The sequence below is a fragment of the Mustela putorius genome, unplaced genomic scaffold (genome assembly GCF_011764305.1).
Source record: "Mustela putorius furo isolate JIRA1106 unplaced genomic scaffold, ASM1176430v1.1 tig00003836_pilon_pilon_pilon, whole genome shotgun sequence".
NCBI classification, from domain to species: Eukaryota; Metazoa; Chordata; class Mammalia; order Carnivora; family Mustelidae; genus Mustela; species Mustela putorius.
The window spans coordinates 9,165,353-9,190,959 of NW_025421989.1; the positions used below are offsets into that span (position 1 = coordinate 9,165,353).

At 45.5% G+C, this 25,607-nt stretch overlaps 1 protein-coding gene across 8 annotated transcripts; it reads left to right on the forward strand.

Annotated features, from left to right (window-relative positions):
* The first annotated feature begins 394 nt into the window (after positions 1-394).
* Positions 395-25,579, forward strand: TLR7 (toll like receptor 7). 8 transcript variants are annotated; one of them, XR_001180583.2, is made up of 4 exons: positions 395-622; positions 974-1,060; positions 16,333-24,443; positions 25,527-25,579. XR_001180583.2 is itself a non-coding variant. In XM_004758838.3 (3 exons), exons 1-3 carry the CDS (start codon positions 608-610, stop codon positions 19,480-19,482), a joined length of 3,252 nt encoding a protein of 1,083 aa, XP_004758895.1. In that variant the 5' UTR covers positions 395-607; the 3' UTR covers positions 19,483-25,471. The 8 variants fall into 8 exon arrangements, 1 of the variants encoding a protein (XP_004758895.1); XR_001180586.2 differs by having other exon boundaries at positions 16,333-20,593; positions 25,527-25,550; XR_006609454.1 differs by lacking the exon at positions 25,527-25,579 and having other exon boundaries at positions 16,333-23,272; positions 24,294-25,471.
* The last annotated feature ends 28 nt before the right edge of the window (positions 25,580-25,607 follow it).

Below are 25,607 nucleotides of genomic sequence, written 5' to 3' on the forward strand. Positions count from 1 at the left end.
GCAGCTGACCTATTCTACTGAAGTGAGTCAGCAGCTGGAAGACCTGCCCCTGCTTCCAAACCAAAGGGGCCCTTTTGATGGTGGGGGCGGGGTGTGAAGACAGAGGAAGGTAAATTTAGACCTGTCTCTCTGACATCTACAAGAGCAGTGGCTCTCAACCTGGGGCTCGTTGTCCCCCCAGGGGATATTTTGCAATGTCTGGAGACATCTGTGGTCGTCACAACTGGAAGGGCAGTGTTTCTGGCATCTCATGGGGAGGGGTCAGGGGCGCTGCTCAACATCTTATCAGGCGACAAAGAATTATCTCCCCAAAAAGGTCCAGAGAGCTGAGGTTGAGAGGGTTGCCCATTCAGAGAAGGAAGGTCCGCCTCCAGGGTTGTTTGCATTTAGACAAGACATTGCTCCAGTTACGGTGGTAGAAGTAAGAGGAACCTGGTGCTTCTGCAAACCTCCTGTCTGGGGTGGTTTAACAGTCATGCTCCTCCCCGCCCCCCAACCTTGTCCTCGCACTGGAAAGCCCTACAGCTGGTAGCGTAGACCTTCTGGGACCCCATGGTCCCTGAGTATCATCTCTTATCTCCGAAGACTCCAGACATAGAATCACTCCATGCAACCCAGAAAGGTATTTTTCCACCCGTGGACAAATTTGGGTAGTGTAATTAGGTGTGTGAGCCGTTCTTCGGGAGTGGGGAGGGCAGGAGAGGGAACCTAAATCATATGCCAAAAAAAATTTTTTTAATCTAAAGAAAAATTTGGTAGTCTAAAATGTCAATTATTTGAAGATAATGTCAGTTTCATAATATTAGAACTGGTTTTCTGGAGTCTACCTCTAGCTTACATAACTTTGAGGAAGTAAATACTATTAGTGGCTGTTTCCAAGAGCACATTTTCCAGCGACGTCCCAGTGTGTTTTGAAGCTACAGTCCCTTAACCTCTCCGCAATGTAAAATGCAGTGTTTTCTCTTTATCTTAGTTGATGCTGTTGGATCCATCGCATCTTTCCTGCTCTGCTCTCTACAACCAGACTTCTCTATTTCTCTCTGGAAGAAGACTAAAAAGGGTAAGAACAGCCAAGAGTTCCCTAAAAAAGTGTTCTCGGTCATCTTGGTGGGAAGAACTGAAACCAGCTGGCCAGAGCGATATTTAAGAATTTGTATTTTAGTTATTTGCGGGGTGGGGGAATCTTCTTCGTCATCGATATTTCATAATCAAGATGAATCATGGTATTATGTAAATTCAGATTAACCAACTCTTGCTTTGTCCAACTTCGGGCCAGAATTCATGCGAGCTGTGGTGGGAGGAACAGATGTTTGAATTAGGGAAATCGCTTCTGTGGCCTTCATCTGTCCATCCGATGTTTCCGGCGTTGAAACCATACAAATCACTGAAGTTACTTTGTGCTTTTTCCAGCCTGTGGTGTGCTCTGAGCGAGTACATATGTGGTGGGGGGGGTGTGGGGGTACCTAGGACCAGCAGCTCAGGAGACCTGTGCTGGCAAAGAGACCAGGGATGTTGGTAGACAGTCGTGACGGCTTCAAGAGCAGGCTTTGTTTGGAAACTGTTTTGGGGTGGTGGGGAGAGGTCTCGGTAGAGAACTGGGGAGTTCTCTAGAGTAGGGTAGCTGTGTGTGGATGGAAAACGGCAAAAGCAAAACGTCAGGGGTGGGGGTGGCTTCTGGATAAACCGACTGGACGGGATTCTTGCTGTGAGCAGGCCAGGGAGGTCAGCGATCACCTGGAGGAGGGGAGGGGCTGAGGGATGTGCGCAGGTATCAAGGATGATCAGAGATCAATGGGGAGGGATTCTCGCTACACTGACCTGACCGGACTGAAACTGGGCAGACCGACCCAGAAGCCCAAAGATCAAGGCCTAGTGACTGCAAGGAGCCCAAGGCCCCAGCCTTACCTTCTCTGTCGAGGCAGAACATTCTAAGAACCTCTCCATGCACCCTTCCAGGGCCACCAGGAGGCTCAAGTCACAGAATATGTATTTAAGTTCTTTGCAAGCAGTGTGAGCTATTAGGGATGTCAAAAATTATTCAGAAGAAGACATCGGTGGCCTTTTTCTGAAATTATTTGTCACCCAAATGAGCCTTGATGGAGTACGGTCAGCGGGAGCCCCTGCTGATTTCTAGATCTGAGTGTGGGCCCCATGGCTCATTTTGCGACTGAGGGCGAATGAAGGATTAACCACATTGGGGGGGGGGGGCTATGTTGCAAAGGAAACAACTGCTTATAGTTTCATTTCCTAGAAACTCAGATGTCTATTTTTAAACAAACCCATGCCCACATCTGCCTTTGGCCTTTGAGGGGTGGCATGAGGGCGCCGGTAATAACAGAGAGTGGTCAGGTTTACTGACCCCTCGCTGTGTCGGCCAGGCATCGTGCCAAGGGCTTCATGTCTTAGGTTCTGTTTCAGCTTCAAAGCAGCCCTGCGAGGCCCAGATGAGGCTTCAGGAGGTTTTAAGAAGCTTGAGTGGTCTCAGCGGGGAAGCCCAACTCCGGGAGCCATGCTCGAGCCCCTCTGCTCTGCGCACCTAGACCAAGCCCGTCACACAGCGTTACCCAGGAGACCCTCAGAACCTGTGAAACTCCATAATGATACCTTATTCCTGATGAGTAAAGGGGCACTTGGTAGATCTTTCATAAGAAAAGACTTGGAAACAGTTTTCAAAAAAAGAGCTACAAGAGGCCAGGAAGCACAGGGAAATGACTCAACCTTATTAATAGTTATAGGCCCTGTCCTTTGATATGGAAACTCCACTTCTAGAACTCTTTTTAAAGACATGATCAAGGATGTGACAAATTATTTATCAAGGCTGTCAATGCGGCATGGCAAAGAGAATGTCTCATGCCAAATGTTGGGGAGGGATTACTTAGTTGTGGTCCCCGTTTAATGGTATCTATACAATCATCAAATCATGTTTAATTAACTTTTAAAAATTTAATTTATTTTATAACAAGCTTGCGAACAGGGGTGCTGGGGGTGGGCATGAGCAGAGGGGAGGAAAGAGGGGGGAAGGATCTCAAGCAGAAGCTTACTTGATGTTGGTTAATCCGGGAGCATGATTTATACGAACACACATGTTACCTATTTTTCTTAGTAGTTTTGCAAAGGAGCCCCACATTCTGACCATTTTACCGTTGAGAAATCAAGGTGCTCATGAGGTAAAGTGATTCACCAAAGTCCGAGAGCTCTTATGTGGCAGAATAAGAATTTAAGATCAAATCGTTCTGGGACACTTGGGTGGCTCAGTTGGTTGAGCGTCAGACTCTTGATTTCTGCTCAAGTCATGATCTCAGGGTCATGAGATCACCCCCCACATCAGGCTCCACACTCAGTGGGAGAGTCTCTCTCCCTCTGCCTCTGCCTCTCTCCTCCTTCTGTTCGTGCTTTCTTTCTCTTTCTAAAATAAATCAATCTTTAAAAAAAAAAAATGAAATCTTTCCCCCAACAAAACCCTAGCTAAGGCTGGAATGCTTTACACTATGTGAAACAGACAGCAGTATGGAGATCAGTATTAGAAAGAAATGTGTCAGTATGTAGCTGTGGCTAAGCAATTTTAAAAGTAAAAGCATTCCGTTGCTCGTAACTATAGCAAATTTCTCTGTGGCCAAGCAAAGAGGTAATGAGAAATTTATTTACTAAATTAAGCAAGCCAGATCATTTCAGCATTTGAAAAATTGTGCTAAAATTAACATAGTCATTACAGATGGACCCAACAGTGTCTTTGCACACCGAGACCGGATCCCTTGTGTCTCCGAAGCTTGCCAACGCTTAGAGCTGAGCGGCATGTTGTGGCCACAGCTCATCCCCTCCTTGCCACCTATGTTTGCACAGCTCCCAAACTAAGAAAGCTTTTATGTTCTTAAGTGATTGAAAAAGTCAGAGTAAAGGGGGCACCCAGGTGGCTCAGTGGGTTAAGCGTCTGCCTTCGGCTCTGGTCATGATCCCAGGGTCTGGGGATTGAGTGAGTCCCGCATCGGGCTCCCTGCTCAGCGGGGAGCCTGCTTCTCCCTCTCCCTCTGCCCCTTCCCCTCTTTCACACACTCTCTCTCTCCAATAAATAAACTTAAAAAAAAAAAAAGAGTCAGAAGAAGAATACTATTTCATGACCCATCCCAGATACTTTAAATTCAAACTTCAGTGCCCACAGTTTTATTGTTTGTTCAGAGGTTGTCTCTAACCGCCTTCGCACAACATGGCAATCTCCTTGCTGGTTGAGTAGTTGTGACAGACACTGGATGGCCAGCAAAACATAAATTCTAACTGGCCCCTTACAGAAACATGTGCCAATGGTTTGGTGGTGGTTTAAGGGAAGCAAGCAGACTAGGTGTAAGGTCAAATAAGATTTAATATCTTCTGGTCTTTGGTGCTTGTTGTGATGCGTAATAGCCATCAAGCTGCTAATTTATCTAAGACTTCTTTATATCATTTTATTCTTTTATTTTGAAAACTAGGCCTGTTGGGCTAAAATGGTAGGAAATAAATGATCAAAAGTCTCTATTTTTAGAATAAGTCGGTTACATCCTCATACTTTTTTTTTGGTTATATAATGAGACTTTGACATTTATGGTAATTATACTTTACAGAGATTAGCCTATAATTAAGAAATCTTTCAAAATTTGTAACAAAAAGGGGTGGTTATTTTGTCAAAAATGTATTAGGGTAATTCCAAGTGGGGCCTCAGTCTATAAAGCAAAGAGAAAAAGAAGGAAATCAGAGGCTCCTGAGGTAAAATGATTCACTAAAGTTAAGTTTAACTTCCTTATTCTTGGGGTTTGGAGCAAGGAGCCTGAGGTGCGGCTCGATCCCAGGACCCTGGGATCATGACCTGAGCCGAAGGCAGACGCTTAACAACTGAGCCACCCATTGTGTTAAGGAAGCCTGTGCGGCTCCCGGGCTGGAGCCAGATGGCCCTGTGGGAGCAGGGGAAGAAGCTAAGGAGGTTGCCCCGAGCGGAGAACCTGTTTCCGCAGGGTGGGATGTTGGGCTCCTGATCTCGCGTAGGAATCTAGGGCCTCGCTGGTTTGCTGGCTGGAACCACATGAGTTGACCTTGAGGGGAGAAACAGTTGTCTGAAAAACGAGCTTTCGGCTTTCTGGCAGTTTCAACCTCATTAACCCTAGGGGCACAGTTTCAATATCAACATGGCAAAAGGTGAGTGAATTCAAATTCACGGGTTTCCAGCAAATGTTCCCCAACAACCAGCCTCTTCCATGGCCCTTTCTGATTATTTTCCAGCCAGGCCTCACCTCTGATTCAACCCAGCCCAGCCAGTCCCAGGATCCCCCACGGGGAGATGAGACCCCTGTCTTCCCTGGCTGGCCTAAAGCTCCCGCCACCAGAAATGCCTTTTCCGATACCCTTTTCAACTCTAGGGCGACTTGGCTTTTTCTTTTCCCCCCTGTGTGACCCTGGAGCTGTTGTCCCCTGAAGCCTGGCAAACAGTAGCCCCAGGGGGCACCCCGTCTGTTGGCCTCCTGACCCGCCGGCCGGGTAAAGGAATGGCGGTGCGCATGGCGGTCATTGTTCCCCGGCCGCCAGCATCCCCCATCTCAAGATGGATTTCCCCCTCCGTGACGGATGTGACTGAGAGGAATGAAATGAAAGCATAGTGTTGCTCTGCAAAGCCTGTGAGAGAAAGAGCCCAAGGGGAGGGCAAATGACCTACAGAAAGGTGAGGGGCTTGGGAGGGGTTGGTTCCTTGTTGCCACTGGGTAATCACGGGTTTCCTCGTGTGCTCTGTCTGCGGCTGGGCTCCCCTGAAAACCCCTCCCTCACAGGCGTGGTGGGGCCCGGAGCCTCAGCCGCTGCGAGCTGTGTTTCCGGCTCCATGTGGCTCTTCAATATGGCGGCCACAGCGTAGCCAGGCCTTTTCCAAAGCTGGTGGCTCAGGGCCCTGCAGAAAGTGGGGAGACAGAGAAATCGAGAGAGAATGAGCCCTAGGTGAGGTGAAACCCCTATTCCCTTTTCCATCCTAGCCTTAGAAGTCCCATGGCGTCACTTCTGCTGCTGCTCTCCATGGAAACACTCAGAAAAGCCCTCCTGGGTTCCCAGAAGGATGGGAGATGTGAGACCAGATGTGTGGATTCCTCCGCTAGGGCTGAGAGTTTTCTGCTCCTGGCTAGGGCCCGCCTCCCTGCTGGAGCACTATGTCTCCTCCTTGCTCTCCTGCTCAGGGTCAACATTCCATTCTCTGTCCTTTCTCTCCAAGTCGTCATCCTTGTCATTGTCGTCCTCGTCATCATCGTGAATGCTTTTTGCTGTTTTGTTTTGCTTCATTCTCACCAGCCTTATAACATGCTGTTCTTTCTCTCATCCTAAAATAAATTCTTTTGACCCTACTGGCCCTGTGAATGCCTGCCAGTGTCTTTCTTCCCCTTTACAGGAAATTTCCCAGAAATGTTTGCTATTTCCAATCCCTCATTCTTCCAAGAGCTTTGAAGTCTTATTTTCTTTGGCTTCACCTTCAAAATATATCCAGTATCTGGCAAATTCTCATCACCTACACCCTTGCCAGCTGGGTCTGTTGCTTGAAATCCCGCAATAGGCTCTTGACTGGCCTCGGTCCTTCCGCCTTTGCCCCTCATTATCTGTTCTCCACACAGCAACCAGCATGAGCCTTACAAAATATAGGTCAGGCCGTGTCGCTCTTCAGCATTCCACTCCGTAAAAACCACCATCCTTCCTTGGAACGGTCGGCAGGGCCCGCCATGCTTGGTGAGGGGCTACGGACCCCCTCTTTGATCATCTCCTATCCTTCTTCTCCTCCCCTTGTTCCTGGCACACCCGTCTCGTGGTCATTCTTGCAAATATTCCAGCACAGTTTTCCATCTTTGCATGAGGCTTGTCCCTCTGGAATGCTTTTTCCCTGGACAGAGCTGTCTGGTCAACCTCCTCCTTCCCTCAAGATCCTTGCTCACATGTCAGCTTCTCAGTGATGTCTCCCCAAGCCACCCAGTTGTGGTCACAAGCCTGCTGCACATGCCTGACCCCCTTCCCCCTGCCCTGCACTTTCTTTCTAACCCTTACCAACTGACATCCATGGGATGGTTACTGTTCTTTTTCAGTTTATTATTTGGAGAACATAAGCTTCGGAAAGAGCAGGAATCTCTTCTGTTTGGTCCACTGATGTGACCCAACACTTAGAAGTGGTTACCTGGTATGTGGCGGGAATCAATCAAAACTTGTTGAAATGTTCATTTTTCATAATTTCCTCCTATTGTTATGCTAAGGTTTATTACTTGCTCTGGATTCTCTAAAATGTTTTTAAGATAAAAGTAATACATGTTCTTTATGAAAAAAAAAAAAAACCCTCAAGGAATAGTGGATATCACATGTTCTTGCGCTCTCTCTCTTCTCTCTCTCAAATAAGTAGATCTTAAAAAAAAAAAAAAAAAAAAAAAAAAAACTCTAGGGGCACCTGGGTGGCTTAGTCGGTTAAGCACCTGCCTTCAGCTCAGGTCATGATCTCAGGGTCCTGGGATGGAGCTCTGTGTGGGGCTCTCTGCTCAGCGGGGAGCCTGCTTCTCTCTCTCCCTCTGCTCTTCCTCCCTGCTTGTTTTCTCTCATTCTCTCTCTCTCTCTAATAAATAAAATCCTTAAAAAAAAAAAAAACTCTAAAGGTTCCTGGGTTGTTCAGCCAATTAAGTGGCTGCCTTTGGCTTAGGCCATGATCTCAGAGTCCTGGCATCGAACCCCACATCAGGCTCTCTGCTCAACAGGAAGCCTGCTTCCCCCTCTCTCTCTGCCTGCCTCTCTGCCTACTTGTGCTCTCTCTCTCTTTCAAATAAATAAATAAAATCTTAAAAAAAAAAAAACCTCTAAATAGCACAATATGGAAACCTTACAATGCTCAGAATCCTTGAGCTGAAATGGAAGTAAAGCAAGACACAGGCTCACATGCCAAGTGCATTGGCTGTAACTGTATGAGGGAACTTGAAGAGGATGGGTCAGCGTGGCATGGGCTCTTGGTTCAGTTGCCTCTCCGATCACTACCTCTTCATCAGGGAAATGGGAATATTTCTATGTCCTTTCAATTTCACTGTCAGGACTCAGTGATGTAGTATCAGTACCGTGTCTTCTTCAGCATCTGGCATGTAATAAGCATGTGATAAAAGGCAGCTGTTATAAAAAAAAAACAAAACAAGAATAGCTGATGACTGTTCAGTGTGAATTCCACATTTTCCATTTTAACAAAAAGAGATAACTGATGAGAGAGGAGGACACCTGTGCATACAGAGTCAAACATTCCCATTTTAACCATGTTTAGCTCACTAATTGAGCATCCAAATTTACCAGCGTATTTGCCTGTGTAATTAGCTGTGATTTGTAGCCAATACTGAGCTTATGTCCTGGTGTATTCGGTTACTTTACAAATCAAATTACCAAAGGGCACTGTCTTTAGGCAGTTGTTGCCCAAAAAGCAAGCAAAACAAAATATTGTGGATTATTTGTATCAGATGAAAAAATAGGTCTGCCTCAACACTGAGTGAACTCTTTTTCAAGACTTTTTTTTTGTTCATATATTTTAATTAATCTCGATATATTTATTTATTTTAGAGAGAAAGCAAGAGCACAAGCGTGAGCGTGAGAATGAGAACAAGCAGGGGGAGGGAGAGGGAGAGAATCTCTAGCAGACTCCGAGTTGAATGTGGATCCCAGTGCAGGGCTGGCTCCCATGACCCTGAGATCATGACCTAAGCCAAAACCACATGTCAGACACTCAACCGATGGAGCCACTTGGGTGCTGCAAAACTTCACATCTTTCAATCATCTTCTCAAGAATATCTTTTAAATTTGGAAGCCTCCAAGGGTATTATTTCTCTTTAAAACATTTAGAAAGGTTTTGTTCATTGAGTCCATTTTTCTTTCCTCCTTTGCTTGATCAGAATCCAACCTCTCATTGCGGTTCAACTTCCCTTTGGCACCGATGGGAGAATGTGAACTCGAACTCGCTGGTACCTCTGAGTTCCAGGCTCCTGGTGCAGCAGGCATGGAAAACCCAGAGACCTCCTGCCTGCCGTAGAGCATCACAAGGGCCAGCTGGCCTGGGGATCAGCTATAGAGCATAGGCTGTGCTTGTTCCCAAGGGAGACATGTGAGCTCTGCGCTCTCACTGGGGTTTCAGGTTCAAGGGAACAGAACTGAGAAAGAATCGAGTAGAAGACCTTGTGCAGTTTCACTTCCCATGGCCTTCCTCTGCCACTGTTGACTTCCTTTCTGTGGCACTTTCCCACTTTACCCCTTTCTTTTAAAGGTCCCAAGGCCTCCTGTTGTCTCCTCAGTTCCTTGCCTTGTTTCTGACCTTTGGAGTACTTTGCTATTCATGATCATTCAATATGTGTCTTCTGTGGGATCTTAAGAAAGTTCAAAGCCTTGATTTATTCAGTAGCTATTGATCTCATGCTCACTATGTGGCAGGCATCATAATGATAGAGTACATATAAAGACAAGCAAGGCTCTGGACCTAAGAGCATTCACCATCTAGAGGGAGGAATGGTGCACTGACATGGAGCCTTCCAGAAAGGTGGTATGACAGAGCAGTCAAAGGCGCCAGCTCTGTTTCTGAATTATTTGAGTCTTACGTTAGGCCGGTTCTGTAGGCTCTGCATTTCACCCTCCTTGTGGCAAACAAACCTATTTCTTAGAATTGCAATGATGATGAAATCATTTGTTAAATGCTGTTGCTTGAAATTGGTGTCAGTGAACAGAGTTACAGGCTTTGTAGGCAATATGATTTCTTCTCATATTTGGCGATCTTGGGTTGAATTTCTTAGCATTAATTCTATGTACAAGTTTAATACGGCCCAAGATTTTTGTCTAGACCAGGGGTTTGCAAACTACTGCCTGTGTTTATATGGCTCATGAGCCAAGGATGGTTTTTACAACTTTAATGAGTTACGGTCTAAATGGTAATTTAAATACCCACATAATCATCTCAATTTTGCCTAGAATATTTTCTCTCTGCTTTTCGCAGAAAAAGTTCACCATACTTTGGTCTAAAGAACGTTGGGTATTTAAATTACCATTTAGAATGAAACTGCATTTTAAAATTACATTTAATTTTGATTAATTTAAATTTAAATAGCCACATGTGACTGGTGGCTATCATATTAGACAGAGCAGCTCCAGGCCATTTTAAGTGTAAAGATTCTGTATTTTATCAATGTCCCTCAGTCTCAATGTAATCAGCTCCCTAGAGGCTGTATGAATCAAGGGGAAGACAGCATTCCTAATCAGATTCTTTGCCCTGGACTGATTTCTGTTGTCTGCTGGAAAATACTTAATGGAAAAATGTTTGAAAAATGCATGTGAGCCCACACTTACGTCCTCTTAAGGCTGTTAAGGCTATTATCTCTGTCCATTCGTCTGCTTTCATCTAGGGTAAAGCAGGAGGCTTTTTCAGCCCTCAAGGCTTCAGATTAAGGAAGTCTTAATCAACTTTAGAGTTCTGGTGGTAGGCAGACAAAACCTCACTTGGCAGAGCTGTACTTTCTTCCATCCCTGCTTGCAGATGGCTGACTGCAGCCACGGCTCATGCCTCTCCCAAGACGGCCAAAAACAGTCAGAAGCCCTCGACATGGATCACCGTTCTGAATCTTGCCAAACCATTTCCCCTAAAAGTAAAGTCATGAGTCACAGTTGACATTTCAAGGCTGTGCAGCCCAGTGACCGTAGTTAACAATATTGTGTATTTGAAAGTTGCTAAGGGAGTAGATCTTAAAAGTTTTCACCACAACAAAAAAGAGTTGTAATGATGTGAGGTGATGGATGTTAACTAGATTTACTGTGATCATTTTGCCAGATATGTGTTTATCAAATCATCATGTTGAACACCTTAAGCCACCATGATGTTATATGTTAATTGTATCTCCATAAAACTGGGAAAATAAAACAAAAGTCACAGTTGATGCATGTTCTGCCTTCCAAGATGGCATGGATGATAGTTATTTTGCAATGGTGTGACATGGGTTGCTAGCTTTCCAGGCTCTGACGTCTGAATCTGTCTTGCCCAAAGCCTAATAACATCAATGTCACATATTTTCCATTCTTTCATGAGCAGAAGTTTACTTCCAAGTTCTAAATCCTACACTGGCTGAAAGTAGGTTTACATTTGTACAATAGAAAGTCCAATTAATTCTGGCTTAGTATAAAAACTTTGTGATTTCTCATAAGCCCCTAGAGGTCAGCAGTTCTGAGCCATTATTTATACTCTTCTCTATGAGATCATGCAAGGATCTGGGCCCTCTGGCTCATCTACCTTGTTGCTTCATCATCCCTATAGCACATTTTCCTTATTTGCAAAATTCAACATAGGTGGCTACAACACCCATATTACAAGAAGCCAGATGGAAGTAGACAGAGGGAGAAGAGCCCCTCCGTTTAAGGACATATCCCAGAAATTGCACATCTCGCTTCCTCTTCCATCACATTGGCTTTAACTTAGTCACGAGGCCATGCTTAGCTGCAAGGGAGTCTGGGAAATAGACTCTAATAAGGGAGACTCTATCACTACGAGATGAAAGTAAGGGGACAAAGATATGGAGAGAGATTTAATTTGATGAGGATGATAAAAATAACTAATTTAAAGTATCAGAAAATACCCTGTGGAATAAGAACACAAGCATCAACATCTTGTCTAGAAAGAACGAATGGTCTTTCCATGTTTTCAGTTTAAATCCATACTTTTTTTTGTCGCTCCTCCTCTGTGTTTTGCGCTCTTTAAGGGCAGGAGCTGTGTGTTTATTGCCCCTAGTAGGTATTCAATAAATATTTGTCAAATCAAAGAAAGAATATGTCAGTGGAATTCTGATTTTTTTTTTAAATAAATTCTTTCTCACCAGTTACTTGGTATGATTCCTAGCTAAGGAATTTTTGGGGAATTTTCTGGTCCAGGTCCACTGTCTCAGTCTTGGTCCTTGGTGTGCTCGTATTGTTGTTTCCGGGTCTGCCATTCTCTTGGAGGGGGCTCTTTTGCTGAGCACAGTGGCTGCCTCATGAGGGGACGTGGGTAGTGGAGTACCGAGCCAGGACTGGGAGCCCATTCTTCCAGCCCTCAGTCCGAAGTGTTGTTTCACATCATGCATAATCAGGGCAGTAGCAGATGAGAAGAGGGAGTGAATACTTCTGTCTAGATCGATCCCAGAGAGTGTCTTGAAGAAGGCGGGTTCAAACTGAGCAGTAGAAAGCAGAGCTCCTGAAACCTCTTTCCCCAGGGAATCCTCAGGCAAATAGAAGAGATAGAATGTGGTCTCTTGTCAAGTCTGGGGCTGTAGCCTAAAACAATCTACTCCAAGGAGAAATCTGTTGGAAGTATTTTGCTTTATTTCATTCATGCATGCATTCATTCTTCTATTCATGTGTTTAGCAAACATAATGCAACATGAATTAAATGCCAGGCACTGTTTTACACAAGGATACACAAAGCCTTGCTCTCTTACAGCTTACCTTCTCATGCAGGGTAGACATTAAGCAAATAGCACACAAGTTATAAGCAGATAAGCTATCAGCAAGGTAATTTCTGACGGTGTTATGGGCCATGAAGGAAATAAAGCAGGGTGATCTAGTGGGTACTCTACTAGATCTAGTGGACTCACCTGTAAAATGGAAATTAATAATAGAGGTCCACAGTTGCAAAATCCCCAGAATGAAAGCTTTGTTGTAACTCGGTCAATGGCAAACACATGACCTGAATTCATTTGGAGGTGAATCTTGATCAGAACAGAACAAGCTAGTTCTTTCCTTGCTTGAGTCCTTGTGGGCTTGCTCACTGGCTTTTCTTGATTTCCCTCCCTTCCTTCCTTCCCCACTTAGTGTGGAAAATTCTTTGTTTCACTGCACAAATGTGTGTGTGTGTGATTATGGGATGTTGCCCTGGGACCCCGTAATTATATAATATGTAGATACATATATCACATTACCTTCTATGATCTGGAAAGTTCTTAGTTCCAAAACACATCTAGCCCCAAAGGTTTTGGGGAAGGATTGAGGATCTGTAGTACCACTTACATGTGTTTATTAAGAGGATTTCATGAGTTAATGTATTTAAACACTGAAAATGATATTAAGAATATAGTAAGTGCTACCTAAGCTAACAAACGTTACTGTCACTTTCACTAGTACTACATGGAAGGGTACTGGGTGAGTTGGCCAGAGGTCTGTCCGAATATGTGCTATTTGTGCAGACACCTAAGGGATGAGAATGACCTGGCTGTGGGAAGAGGAGGAGAAAGATAATTTCAGGAAGAGGGAACAGCAAGTGCCAAGCCTGGATCGAATGCAGAACAGAGAACAGGCCAGATGTCTGGCATGTGGTCAAAGAAGGGGAAGGAGGGTTCAAGGTCATGGTCGTAGGCTGGAATCAGAACATGCATGATATAAGCAATAATAAGGATTTAAAGTATAATAGGAAGTCATTGTAGTTCATGAGTTTCATGTTTATAAAGACTCTCATGCCATTTGAGGAATGGAATTTTTAGGGGACCGTTTGGGAGTATCTTGAGGTAGTCCAGGTAAGACCTAATGGCTAACGGCAGGAAGGCGGTGGTAGCAGACAAGGAGAAAAATGGACAGGTGCAAGAAAAAGTTTAGAGATAAGGGAGAAAAAAAGACTTTCTGATTAATTTTTCCTGCTAGTTCATACTATGTCCATATGTAGAGGCTAACAACGTCACAGTTGGGGCGCCTGGGTGGCTCGGTTGTTAAGCATCTGCCTTCAGCTCAGATCATGATGCCGGCGTCCTGGGATCAAGCCCCCCATTGGGCTCCCTGCTCGGTGGAGAGCCTGCTTCTCCCTCTCCCAATCCCCCTGCTTGTGTTCCCTCTCTAGCTGTCGCTCTCTTTCTCTCTGTCAACTACATAAATTTAAAAATATCTTTAAAAAATTAAAAAATAAAATAAAAATGTCACAGTCATTGTTGCAGGCGTGTGTGTTAAGGGCAGGGTTCTGCACATCTCTCCCCAACTCCGCATTCAGTGATATCACACTGGCAGCTCACACTATGGCAACTGGCCGATGCTATAAATCAGGACTTCACAAATCATAGATGTGGGTTAGGAGAGGACAGCGGTTGTTAAACATTTCCAAACTCACCACTGTTCATTTTTTTTTTTTTTAAGATTTTATTTATTTATTTGTCAGAGAGAGAGAGCAAGCACAGGCAGACAGAGAGGCAGGCAGAGTCAGAGGGAGAAGCAGGCTCCCTACAGAGCAAGGAGCCTGATGTGGGACTCGATCCCAGGACTCTGGGATCATGACCTGAGCCGAAGGCAGCTGCTTAACCAACTGAGCCACCCAGGCGTCCCAGCCACTGTTCATTTTTCTATAACTGAGTTGTCTTCATCTTAGAGCATCCATGTCCCCCCATCACCGAAATACTTAAACTAGGCGTATTCTGGAAACTCTGTGGTGGTGATTGGTATCACTTCCTGTTTTTAACTCTGCTAATTCAGGGATCCTCCCAGTTCCTCCCCGGAGCTCATCTAGGTTCCTGGGAGTGGGATGAGAAGAGCGCACCTGGTTCACACTTTGCCCTCTATTCATTCTGGCCCCCTTTACAGCAGTACTTGTCACCTTCTGATACTGGGGTTCATGCACCCATCATGTCTTCTGACAGAAGCATAGCCGGAGATGCAGTCCAGGGTCTGGGATCCTTTTATCAGGGACCATAAAAATAGCTCGCTCAACTCAACCCCTCTTCCCTGAGTGATGAACATTTCTCCTCAATCTTTGAGTAGATCACTGCTCCAGGGAGATAGACCATATTTATCTAAGGGTCTCCTGCATACCCTGGCCTAGTACCATATCTTCCCAGGGATTCAAATACTCCAGATTGGGAGGTAAAGCCTTAAAGGAATTAGAATTCCTAAATAGAATTAGAGAAAAGGAAAGCTCAGGGAAAACCTGCTTACTGACCTTTCTATTAGAGGATCTAAGGGAAGGAGGCATTTGGTTTATGAGATTTCAGTACAATTGGCTGATTCAGTCAACTGGGAAGACAAAAGCACTCACTGATCTAGAAGCCTGTTGTAGAGATCCACACTGGATCATTCAATGGATTAGCACCAGTTGAACCAAAGCCAGTGTTCTGGAGTAAAATATTGATAGAAATCCTGAAACTTGAGGGCATGTCCCTGGTTAAACCACCTTCTAAGGCAGGGCCAGTTCAAGTTAATATGGTGACTAGCAAAGCTCTTCAGTACTTCCCATACCACTTTTCAAGGTCTTTCTCCTCAGGGTCCTACTGTCTCTCATGCTAAACCTGGTTGCCAAAGAATCACCATTACGGGTAGATTTCCATATGTGCCAGTTTGCCTGGGAGAGTCTTGGTTTTCTGCCTATAGCCTTAGCATAATTATTACTAGGTTTCCCCTTCCTTTCACTCCCATAAGTATCGTCTTTGATCAGTCAGGTCTCACCCAGGCAATGCCCAACTCTGCTCTCTTCTTTTCCAAATTCATGTAATGTAAAGCCAAAGCGTAGGGAAAACGTTCATCCCCAGATCATCTTGGATTTCCAAAAACAGTCCAAGAGGAAAGCCAGCTCATAGAATGGCAGCACCAAAATGACAACTGAGTGTCCTTGGTCAAATCAGCTACCGTCGCTGAGCTAGGTCTTCATCTGTAAAATGGAGATAATGGCTCTCTTAATTTTTCTACTTACAATATTAAGAAGCTTGAATATTGTGAAAGCCTCTTGCAATGTGTGCTAGAGCAGGATTATTAGTGAGCAAAACATAACTGCATAAAGTCTTTTTTTTTTTTAAGGTTTTATTTATTAGAGAGAGAGAGAGAGAGAGCGTGCGCACACAAGCAGGGGCAGAGGCAGAGGGAGAAGGAGAAACAGGCACCCAGCTGAAAAGGGAGCCTGATGTGGGGCTTGAAGGCAGATGCTTCACCGAATGAGCCACCCAGGCACCCCTGCACTAAACTCTTAATGTGTCATTCTTCCCAATATCTTTTCATTTTAATATTCCTTCATCCACCAATTTCAGACTTGGGTAGCTATTTGATAGTTCCTTTGTTTTACTATTTTAAATAACAGTGGACAGGAAAACACTGCTTCTACCACCTTCAAAGCTATGGAATCGAAAAGCTAACATGCTAAAAGCTGAACATGTAACTCGAGCATGATGAATCCCCGTCATGGGGCAAGTACAGTCGTGAGAGGTGGGGAGATGCCCTTCAGGCCTTTGAGAATAAGACCTGGGTTGTTTATTTGCAACAGTAGCAAAACAGAGGCAGCAGATGGGAAATTTTAAATCTGACTCTTAGTATATTTTAGAATGATTTTGAATGATGGTGATTTGGCCTTTCTTATCCTTGCAGGTGTTTCCAATGTGGACATTGAAGAGACAGCTCTTTATGCTTTTAAACATAATCCTAGTTTCTGAACTCCTTGGAGCTAGATGGTTTCCTAAAACCCTGCCCTGTGATGTCAGTCTGGATCCTCCGAAGGCCCACGTGATTGTGGACTGCACAGACAAGCATTTGACAGAAATCCCCGGAGGTATTCCCACCAATGTCACCAACCTCACCCTCACCATTAACCACATACCCAGCCTCTCTCCAGCCTCCTTCCACCAGCTAGACTATCTGGTAGAGATCGATTTCCGATGCAACTGTATACCTGTTCGACTAGGGCCGAAAGACCATCTGTGCCCCAGGAGGCCACAGATTAAACCCAGAAGCTTTACTAGACTCACTTATTTGAAATCCCTTTATCTAGATGGAAACCAGCTTCTAGAAATACCTGCGGGTCTTCCTCCCAACCTGCAGCTGCTGAGCCTTGAGGCCAACAGTATCTTTTCTATCATGAAAAATAACCTAACAGAACTGACCAACATAGAAAGACTCTACTTGGGCCAAAACTGTTATTTTCGCAACCCTTGTAACGTTTCGTTTTTCATTGAAAAAGATGCTTTCCTGAGTCTGAAAAATCTAAAACTGCTCTCCCTAAAAGCTAACAATATCACCTATGTCCCTACTACTTTGCCATCTACGTTAACGGAACTCTATCTTTATAACAACGCCATTGCAAAAATCCAAAAAGAGGATTTTAATAACCTCCATCAACTGCAACTTCTTGACCTAAGTGGAAATTGCCCTCGTTGTTACAATGTCCCATTTCCTTGTACACCCTGTGAAAATAATTCTCCCCTCCAGATCCACCCATCGGCTTTCGACGGGCTGACAGAATTACAAGTGTTACGTCTGCACAGTAACTCTCTTCAGCATGTGCCCCAAAGATGGTTTAAAAACATTAAAAAGCTGAAGGAGCTAGATCTTTCCCAAAACTTCTTGGCCAAAGAAATTGGGGATGCCAAGTTTTTGTATCTTCTTCACAACCTTGTCCAGTTGGATCTGTCCTTCAATTATGAACTTCAGGTCTATCGTTCAGCTCTGAATCTGTCAGATGCATTTTCGTCCCTGAAACACCTGAAAGTTTTGCGGATCAAAGGATACGTTTTTAAGGAGCTGAGCAGCCATCATCTGTCCCCGCTACGGAGTCTTTCCAATCTGGAAGTTCTTGATCTTGGCACTAACTTCATAAAAATTGCGGACCTCAGCATATTTGAACAATTCAAAACGTTGAAAGTCATAGATCTTTCAATGAATAAAATATCACCTTCAGGAGATTCAAGCGAAGTTGGCTTCTGCTCTAGCACCAGACCTTCTGTAGAAGGTCAAGCACCTCAGGTCCTAGAAACACTGCATTATTTCAGATATGATGAGTATGCAAGGAGTTGCAGGTTCAAAAACAAAGAGACTCCTTCTTTCTTGCCTTTTAATAAAGATTGTTACATGTATGGGCAGACCTTAGACCTAAGTAGAAACAATATATTTTTTATCAAGTCCTCCGATTTTCGGCATCTCTCTTTCCTCAAATGCCTAAATTTGTCAGGAAATACCATTGGCCAAACTCTCAATGGCAGTGAATTTCAGCCTTTAGTGGGCTTGAAGTATTTGGACTTCTCGAACAACCGGCTTGATTTACTCTACTCAACAGCATTCGAGGAGTTGCGCAACCTGGAAGTTTTAGATATTAGCAGTAACAGCCATTACTTTCAATCAGAAGGAATTACTCACATGTTAAACTTTACCAAGAACCTAAAACTTCTGAAGAAACTGATGATGAACAACAATGACATCGCTACCTCCACCAGCAGGACCATGGAGAGCGAGTCTCTTAGAATTCTGGAATTCAGAGGCAATCATTTGGATGTTTTATGGAGAGATGGTGATAACAGATACTTGAAGTTCTTTAAGAATCTGCTGAACCTAGAGGAATTAGACATCTCGGAAAATTCCCTGACATACTTGCCTTCTGAAGTTTTCGATGGCATGCCTCCAAATCTGAAGACTCTCTCCTTGGTCAAAAATGGGCTCAAGTCCTTCAACTGGGAAAGACTCCAACATCTGAAGAATCTAGAAACTTTGGACCTCAGCTACAATGAGCTGAAGACTGTCCCCGACAGATTATACAACTGTTCCAGAAGCCTCAAGAAACTCATTCTTAAGTACAATCAAATCAGGCAACTGACAAAGTACTTTCTACAAGATGCTTTCCAGTTGCGGTATCTGGACCTCAGCTCAAATAAAATCCAGATTATCCAAAAGACCAGCTTTCCCGAAAACGTCCTCAACAATCTGGAGATGTTACTTCTTCATCACAATCGGTTTCTGTGTACCTGTGATGCCGTGTGGTTTGTCTGGTGGGTTAACCACACAGAGGTGACCATTCCTTACTTGGCCACAGATGTGACTTGTGTGGGGCCAGGAGCACACAGGGGCCAGAGTGTAGTTTCCCTGGATCTGTATACCTGTGAGTTAGACCTGACTAACCTGATTCTGTTCTCCCTTTCCCTGTCGGTGGCTCTTTCTCTGATGGTGATTACAACAGCCAACCACCTCTACTTCTGGGATGTGTGGTATAGCTACCATTTCTGTAAGGCCAAGATAAGGGGGTATCGGCATCTGACATCCCTGGATTCTTGCTATGACGCCTTTGTGGTGTATGACACTAAAGATCCCGCGGTGACAGAATGGGTTTTGGATGAACTGGTGGCCAACTTGGAAGACCCGAGAGAGAAACATTTCAATTTATGTCTGGAGGAAAGGGATTGGTTACCCGGGCAGCCAGTTTTGGAAAACCTTTCCCAGAGCATCCAGCTTAGCAAAAAGACGGTGTTTGTGATGACAAACAAGTATGCAAAGACTGAGAACTTCAAGATAGCGTTTTATTTGTCCCATCAGAGGCTCATGGATGAAAAAGTGGACGTCATTATCTTGATATTCCTTGAGAAGCCCCTTCAGAAATCCAAGTTCCTCCAGCTCCGGAAGAGGTTGTGTAAGAGTTCTGTCCTTGAGTGGCCAACAAACCCTCAGGCTCAGCCGTACTTCTGGCAGTGTCTGAAAAACGCCCTAGCCACTGACAATCATGGGACCTATAGTCAGGTGTTCAAAGAGACGGTCTAGCCCTTCTTTGCAAAATGGGACTTCCCACCTTACCAAGGAGAAGCTTGACTGCCTAGATTTTCTGATAGATGGCTCACTCAAAGGGTGTTTTCCAATTCTCTAAGACCAGGATGGTCCATACCAGAGAGGAGAGTCACAGCGACCAAGGAATTGATGCAACATGGAGGCTTAAGTGGGTAGAAGAATAAAGGAATTGGAACAATGGACTTTTTATGTCGCATGCAATCATCTTTCTTATCCCTCTGTGACTCCGTTTGCCCTTGAGCCTCTCCTTTCTGTTCCTGGATAGATGATACTGGGAGAACGGTGGCAAGGAGAGGACACGAGGCTCCGATTCTCCCGTTATTCTCTTGTGATTATGAAATAAACACACAGTCTCAAAGTACGGAGAATTGCACTTACACCCATAACCAGTACATGTCTGTCTAGAGATATGGTAAAAGGTGCTCAGGGTCTTCGCCTTTGACATTACATTTTTAGTATCTGTGCTGCCAAAGCGAGCACCGCCTATGATATTACAATGTATCAGAGTTAGTGAAATGAAAACACAGTCAACGCCTCACCCCACGGCTTCTGTATCATGCAGCGCCCCCTTCTGTGCAGACTGAGAATTGGCTCCTGACCAGTGGTCGCCTAGGTGCCCCTCTCTCTTTGCCCTTGGGCCTGTTGCTGGGTTCCGTGGGGAGATAGCAAAAAACATCTTTCGTACTGATGGACATAGTCCAGTCACACATGAGAAAATTAAAGTGATCTGGCTTTGCACAAAGTGAGGCTCTTTCCCTTCGAAGATAACTGACCTGCTTAAAGTTGTCACGGACTGAACGTTTGTTCCCTCCCAAATTCAGATGTGAAATCCTAACCCCCACGTGTGATGGTATCAGGGGGTGCGGCCTTTGGAAGGGGATCGGGTCATGAAGAGTGGAGCCCTCAGGGATTCGATCAGTGCCTTATAAGAAGACAGCAGAGACCTCCTTGCTGTGTTCCCACTGTCCGGGTGTGAGGATACAAAGACAGGTCAACAGCCCACCGCTCAGAACACGGCTCTCCCCAGAGCCAGGCGCTGCTGGCACTCTGAGGCAGGATTTTTGTCCTTCAGAACTGTGAGAAATAAGTATGTGTTGTTTAAGTCACCTGGTTTATGATGTTTCCTTACGTAGAAGCCTGAGCGCACTCAGATATTTTTATCTGCTTTGCCAAGTTCTGTGTCCAAAGTAACATTGCCTCATGCAATGGCCTTTCAGACCGCTTTGCTGACTAATACCGTGTATCTGTAATTATCTGCCAGCCTGATTCGTCAACACGAGATGGGTTTGATAGCAAACTCTGCAGGAGGACCCCAGGAACGTTTCTTTGCTTAATAAATACAGTTATCGGGCAAGGATGACATTTCTATGGATTCCTTTCAACTGCAGGTAGCAGGTAGGGAGAGGAGAGACCGACGTTTCTGGACCTCAGTGTTCAGAAGGCTGAGGCCTTGAATGCCCGCTTTCCTACTCAAAGGCAGCAACAGAAAGGACCAAGACATACTGAAGACACACACACTTCCAGCTGGGTCTCAAGTCTCAGGAGTTCAACATTTGGAACCTGATCGCTTGGCTTTATTTCATGAGAGGGACTATTTACAGAGGCTGCCTGTGGCCTTTAGAAAATAGTGTGCATGGGTTCAAATCTTGGAGCATTCGTTGGGAGACACCGAGTACGTATGAAATGCCAAAGGTTTGACTTTAAGTATAGTTGTAAATACACAGTATATATATATATATACATATATATATATATATTCCTTCCAAACAACTCGTAATCGGTAAGGGTTACAAATTCCCAAATCAGTCTCTGGAATGAATAAAGACATAAGCTGCTAGAGCCAACTATTTGACAACATCTTTAACCTTTATTGTACTTAATAGACACCTTTTTTCTTCTTCAGTGAAAACAAACATAATGTCATAAAACTTGGCTCTTGGCCATCATAAAGCTTCTTTGATTAAAACACACCAACACATCAGGCTGAAGCCATTTGGGTGATTTATAAACCATAAAGCACTTGAAGACAGCTTAAACATCTTGTGAAATGGATTAAGAGGAAGGGAAACTGAAGATAATGCATCTTTGAAACCACAGCATATTTTGACATGATGTTGTGTCCAGGCTTTGTTGTAGGAAACAACCAGAAGCGCATCGACAAACGGTTTTCATCCCAAATTCTTAGTGATCTTGGGTGGTCACTCTTTGGTGAACCTTCAGAGGGCCCTCCATGTGGTTCTCTATGACTGAGGCCACTAAGTCAGGCTACCAGGAGCGCGTGACTGCTGGGTCCCTTCGAAGTTCTGAATGTCCCACTGCTCGGCTCACCCGAAGGGACTCCGGACCGCCCATGAATCCCCCTCCACTGTCAGGGCTTGGCCCCCAGCTCCTTTCCCCACTGGACTTGCCAGGTTGTGTGCTTTCTCCTCAGATGCATCCTGTGCCTTGGCCAGACGTGGGATCCACGTCTTTGCAGGATCCAATCCAAGGGGTTGGCGGGGGGGGGCATTTGGTAGGGCAAGTGTTATGGCTGAGAAAAGGCAAAGCAAGCCTTCTGCAGAGGAGAAGGGGGGGGTGATGAGGGTGCTCAGAGCTCCGTTCCTGCATCAGCGTCTCCTGGCCCCATGTTCACATCTGTTTCCTGCTCTGTTTGGACATCCCTAGGTCTAGATGGTCTCTTTAATGTAAACAGAAAGCCTTCCTTGGGGGGAGGCTGTCCCCCTCCCTGCAAACACGCTTTTTATGTACTTCCGCCTTCTCCTCCGAACCAGGATGAATGGCAGAAACAGCACGTGTGCTAAATCGTAGAATGGGGTGGGGATCAGGTTCAATCTGCCCACCGCCTCTTCTGCACCTGCTGAAGTGAGCAGGTTTACGGGACAGGCCGTGGGAGCCTGTCCGTCCTTGGAACTTTGTGCGCCAGTACTCAAGCGGCAGTCCGTGCATGGGATACACCGCCAGTCGCCTCTGCTAGAAGATTGAGCCCTTGACCCTAAGGCACCCTGGGGGCCACTTGTAGCTTCTGAGGCGCGAAGAGCAGTGTGGGAGGGGAAGTCAAAAAAGGGCTGTGCTTAGGGGAGCCCCAGGACCGAAAATGATCCCCTTTCACTGAGGTCACGTGATGCAGGAAACCAGGAGACCAAGTCTCCACCCCAGCAACCAACAGAGAGAAAGGGTCCGCAGGTGCCCACGCGCTTGTGTGGACACAGGCTGGGGGTGCCCCACGCGGGTGGCGGGTGCGCGGACGGCAGGGCGGGCTCAGCCTGTCTGAACTTTTTTCTTTTGCCTCCACCTCCCTCTCAGTTTCCTCTTCGGCTTTGGACTCCACAGCGAGCCTTGGGTAGCGCGCACAAATGAGGAGAAGGAGAGGTGGCTGCGGCTGCGGGCGGGATTCTCCTGCCTGGAAGCCATGGTTCTGTGTGTACCCTTGCGTTCCAACAGATCCCTCTCCCACACACCCAGAGTAAATCCCCGCCTGCTTCGACCTTCCCCCCGGGGTGGGGGACGGCGGTGGGACTCTCTGTCCCATTCAAATCCTTGTTCTTCCTTATCTCAAATCTCAACCCTTTGAGTTAAGAAACCGGATAAGATCTGGTCCGCTGCCTTTTAAGATTACCTTCATCTCGGATAGTAGTCAATTTCTAACATGTTTGCCATAGGCTTCTGGGGTCGTATTTCTCCACACTTACATGGATCGCTTCTCCCTCCTGGAGATTTATATGAATTAAATGTTTTGGAAGAGCCCCGACTTACGCTGACTGAGGAGGTATGAGTTCTAGTGTCTCACAAGGAGCATGGTCCAGCAACAGTCTGCTGGGATCTGGAAGGAGATTGGAAGTCCTGGTGGCCTCGTGGCCTTAGAGCCCCCCGAGTAGGGCAGGGTGAGGTGGGCAGCAGAGAGCCCGATGCGGGCCTCGATCCCAGAACCCTGGGATCATGCTTAACCAACTGAGCCACCCAGGGGCCCCTATAACCTGCCACGTATTTTTTTAACACACGGCTCTTCTCCATTAACGTGTCATGATGGATTAATCTGTGAGATAATCAGCTCCCCAGAGCCGGCCACCTAAGTCGACAGAACACAGGAAACATGTTCTGAAATGGAGAGAATGAATCTGAAACAATTTCGTGTTTGGCTCCCATTCCCGAGGGCAAGGCCCCCAAAGGGAATGACAGGGCAAGGGGACAGCGAGGAGGATCTCAGGAAGAACAGCATAGGATGAAGTTCCTGGTCCCCGGACACTGTTATGAAATGTTATGGAGCGCGAGGGAAGGAAGTCACATTTCTTAAGCAGCAAATGCCAATTAATGCTTCATTTATTCCATTAAATCTTCACATTGCCTCTGTGAGGCTGGTGTTAGGAGCTCTGCCTTTAAGGATGGATGGGTTAATACAGAGGGGTGTGGTCAGCTACCTGAGGTCACAGAGGACAGAAATGGTTCCAGCCCAAACCCACCCAGCTCTGTCCCACCAGCTCGATTGGTTTCCCAGTGTTACTGGGGGCCACAATCACCTAAGGAGCTTGGAAACCATGTGGATTCCAGGCCTCCACACCAGCGAGCCGGATCTCTGGGGCCCAGGAGTCTACATTCTAGAACTAGCCCAGGTGCCTCTCCCCAGCTGGTCCACAGGGCCAAGTTTGGGAAGGACTGCAGCTTCCTCTGGGACACCCAGGGTGGTTAATAGACGGGTCTCTTCAGCAAGGAAAGCCTGGGTTCCCCCAGGTGTGCTCAGTTTCTCTTTCTCCTTCCACGTATAACTCTCGGCGCTCTTACCCCACTGCCAGCGAGTGGAGCTGCGCTTAAATCGCAACACCCCCGCCCCCGCACTGGATTTGGAGGGATATACTTTATTTACGTGGCGTTGGCTGCTCTGTTTGAGGCTAAAATGTGAAGACAACTTGGACAAGAACACTGACATATTTGGGTAGAGATGGGTAAGTGGCCAACTGGATTCACAGTCCCGTAAGTCCTGACAAATAGAGCTCCTTATAATCACAATTTAAAGGGCGCTTTGCTAGAATTTCCCTAGTATCTGACCGAATTCATGGTTCTGCGGATACGGTGCAGAGCGCCACCTAGCGGAACCTCATGGCTGTCGATATTCATTTCCTGAGACCCTTGGCTGGGTCTCCAAAGTGAGGTGTGGGAAGAAAATGCAAAAATAGATACCATCTTTTCAAAAGTGTGTATGTGGCTATTTCATCAGATACCCATTGCATTAATACGGAAATATATCGGGACATATGTTAAATGTTGTTTATTGGTGAGAGGACAGTATAAAAAATGTTGAAGACCATAGATAATCAGATCTTGGTTTTGAGCATTTATTTCCATTGCTTTGGCTTGGTGTCTCAAGATGGAGGGGTCATGCATTTCCCTAATGTTAACCCTGGGGTTTAAGCAAATATCGAATCCCTCTTAGTATGTCTCTGGCTCTCCCACTCAGCTTCCCTTGCTGAACACCCCTCACTCATATCCTGAAAATCTAACCCGTAACCGTGGTCTCCTGGCGTCACGCTCAAGCCCGCTGGTCCGTAAATGGTAGCTTTGAAGTCTGCTGGGATCTGATAGTTTAAAAGTTAGTGGTCTTTTTCATCCTACTGAACTGTGAGTTCAGGAACATTCCCTGGGTGGGCACAAGGCTCAGGTGCCCCATGGCCCCTTCCCGCAAAGTTAACCAAGTCAAAGATGATAGAATGCTTTACACGCTTATCGCTATATGGTTTATATACATTCATATGTATGTGTGGTTTTGTGTGTGTATGCTTGTGTTTATGTGTGTATACGTGTGTTACTAGATTTGCTAAGTCTAAATACTATATAGGTTCGTTGTAAAACTAAGTGATATAACCCATGAAAAGTACTCAACATGGGGTGTCATATTTATCAAGTGCTCCATAAATATTAGCCTGTGTTATTATTTTTATCTTATTACTTTAGATATAGGATTGATTTTATATTCTCGAACGGTGAATATATATATGTATTTTAAAAGATTTTATTTATTTATTTGACAGACAAGAGATCACAAGTAGGCAGAGAGGCAGGCAAAGAAAGAGGAGGAAGCAGGCTCCCCGCTGAGCAGAGAGCCCGATGCA

Excerpts from the sequence above, each read along its gene's own strand:
- TLR7 (XM_004758838.3), top strand. Across the intron at positions 1,061-16,332 it reads CTGGAAGAAGACTAAAAAGG|GTGTTTCCAATGTGGACATT; the intron begins GTAAGAACAGCC and ends TTATCCTTGCAG.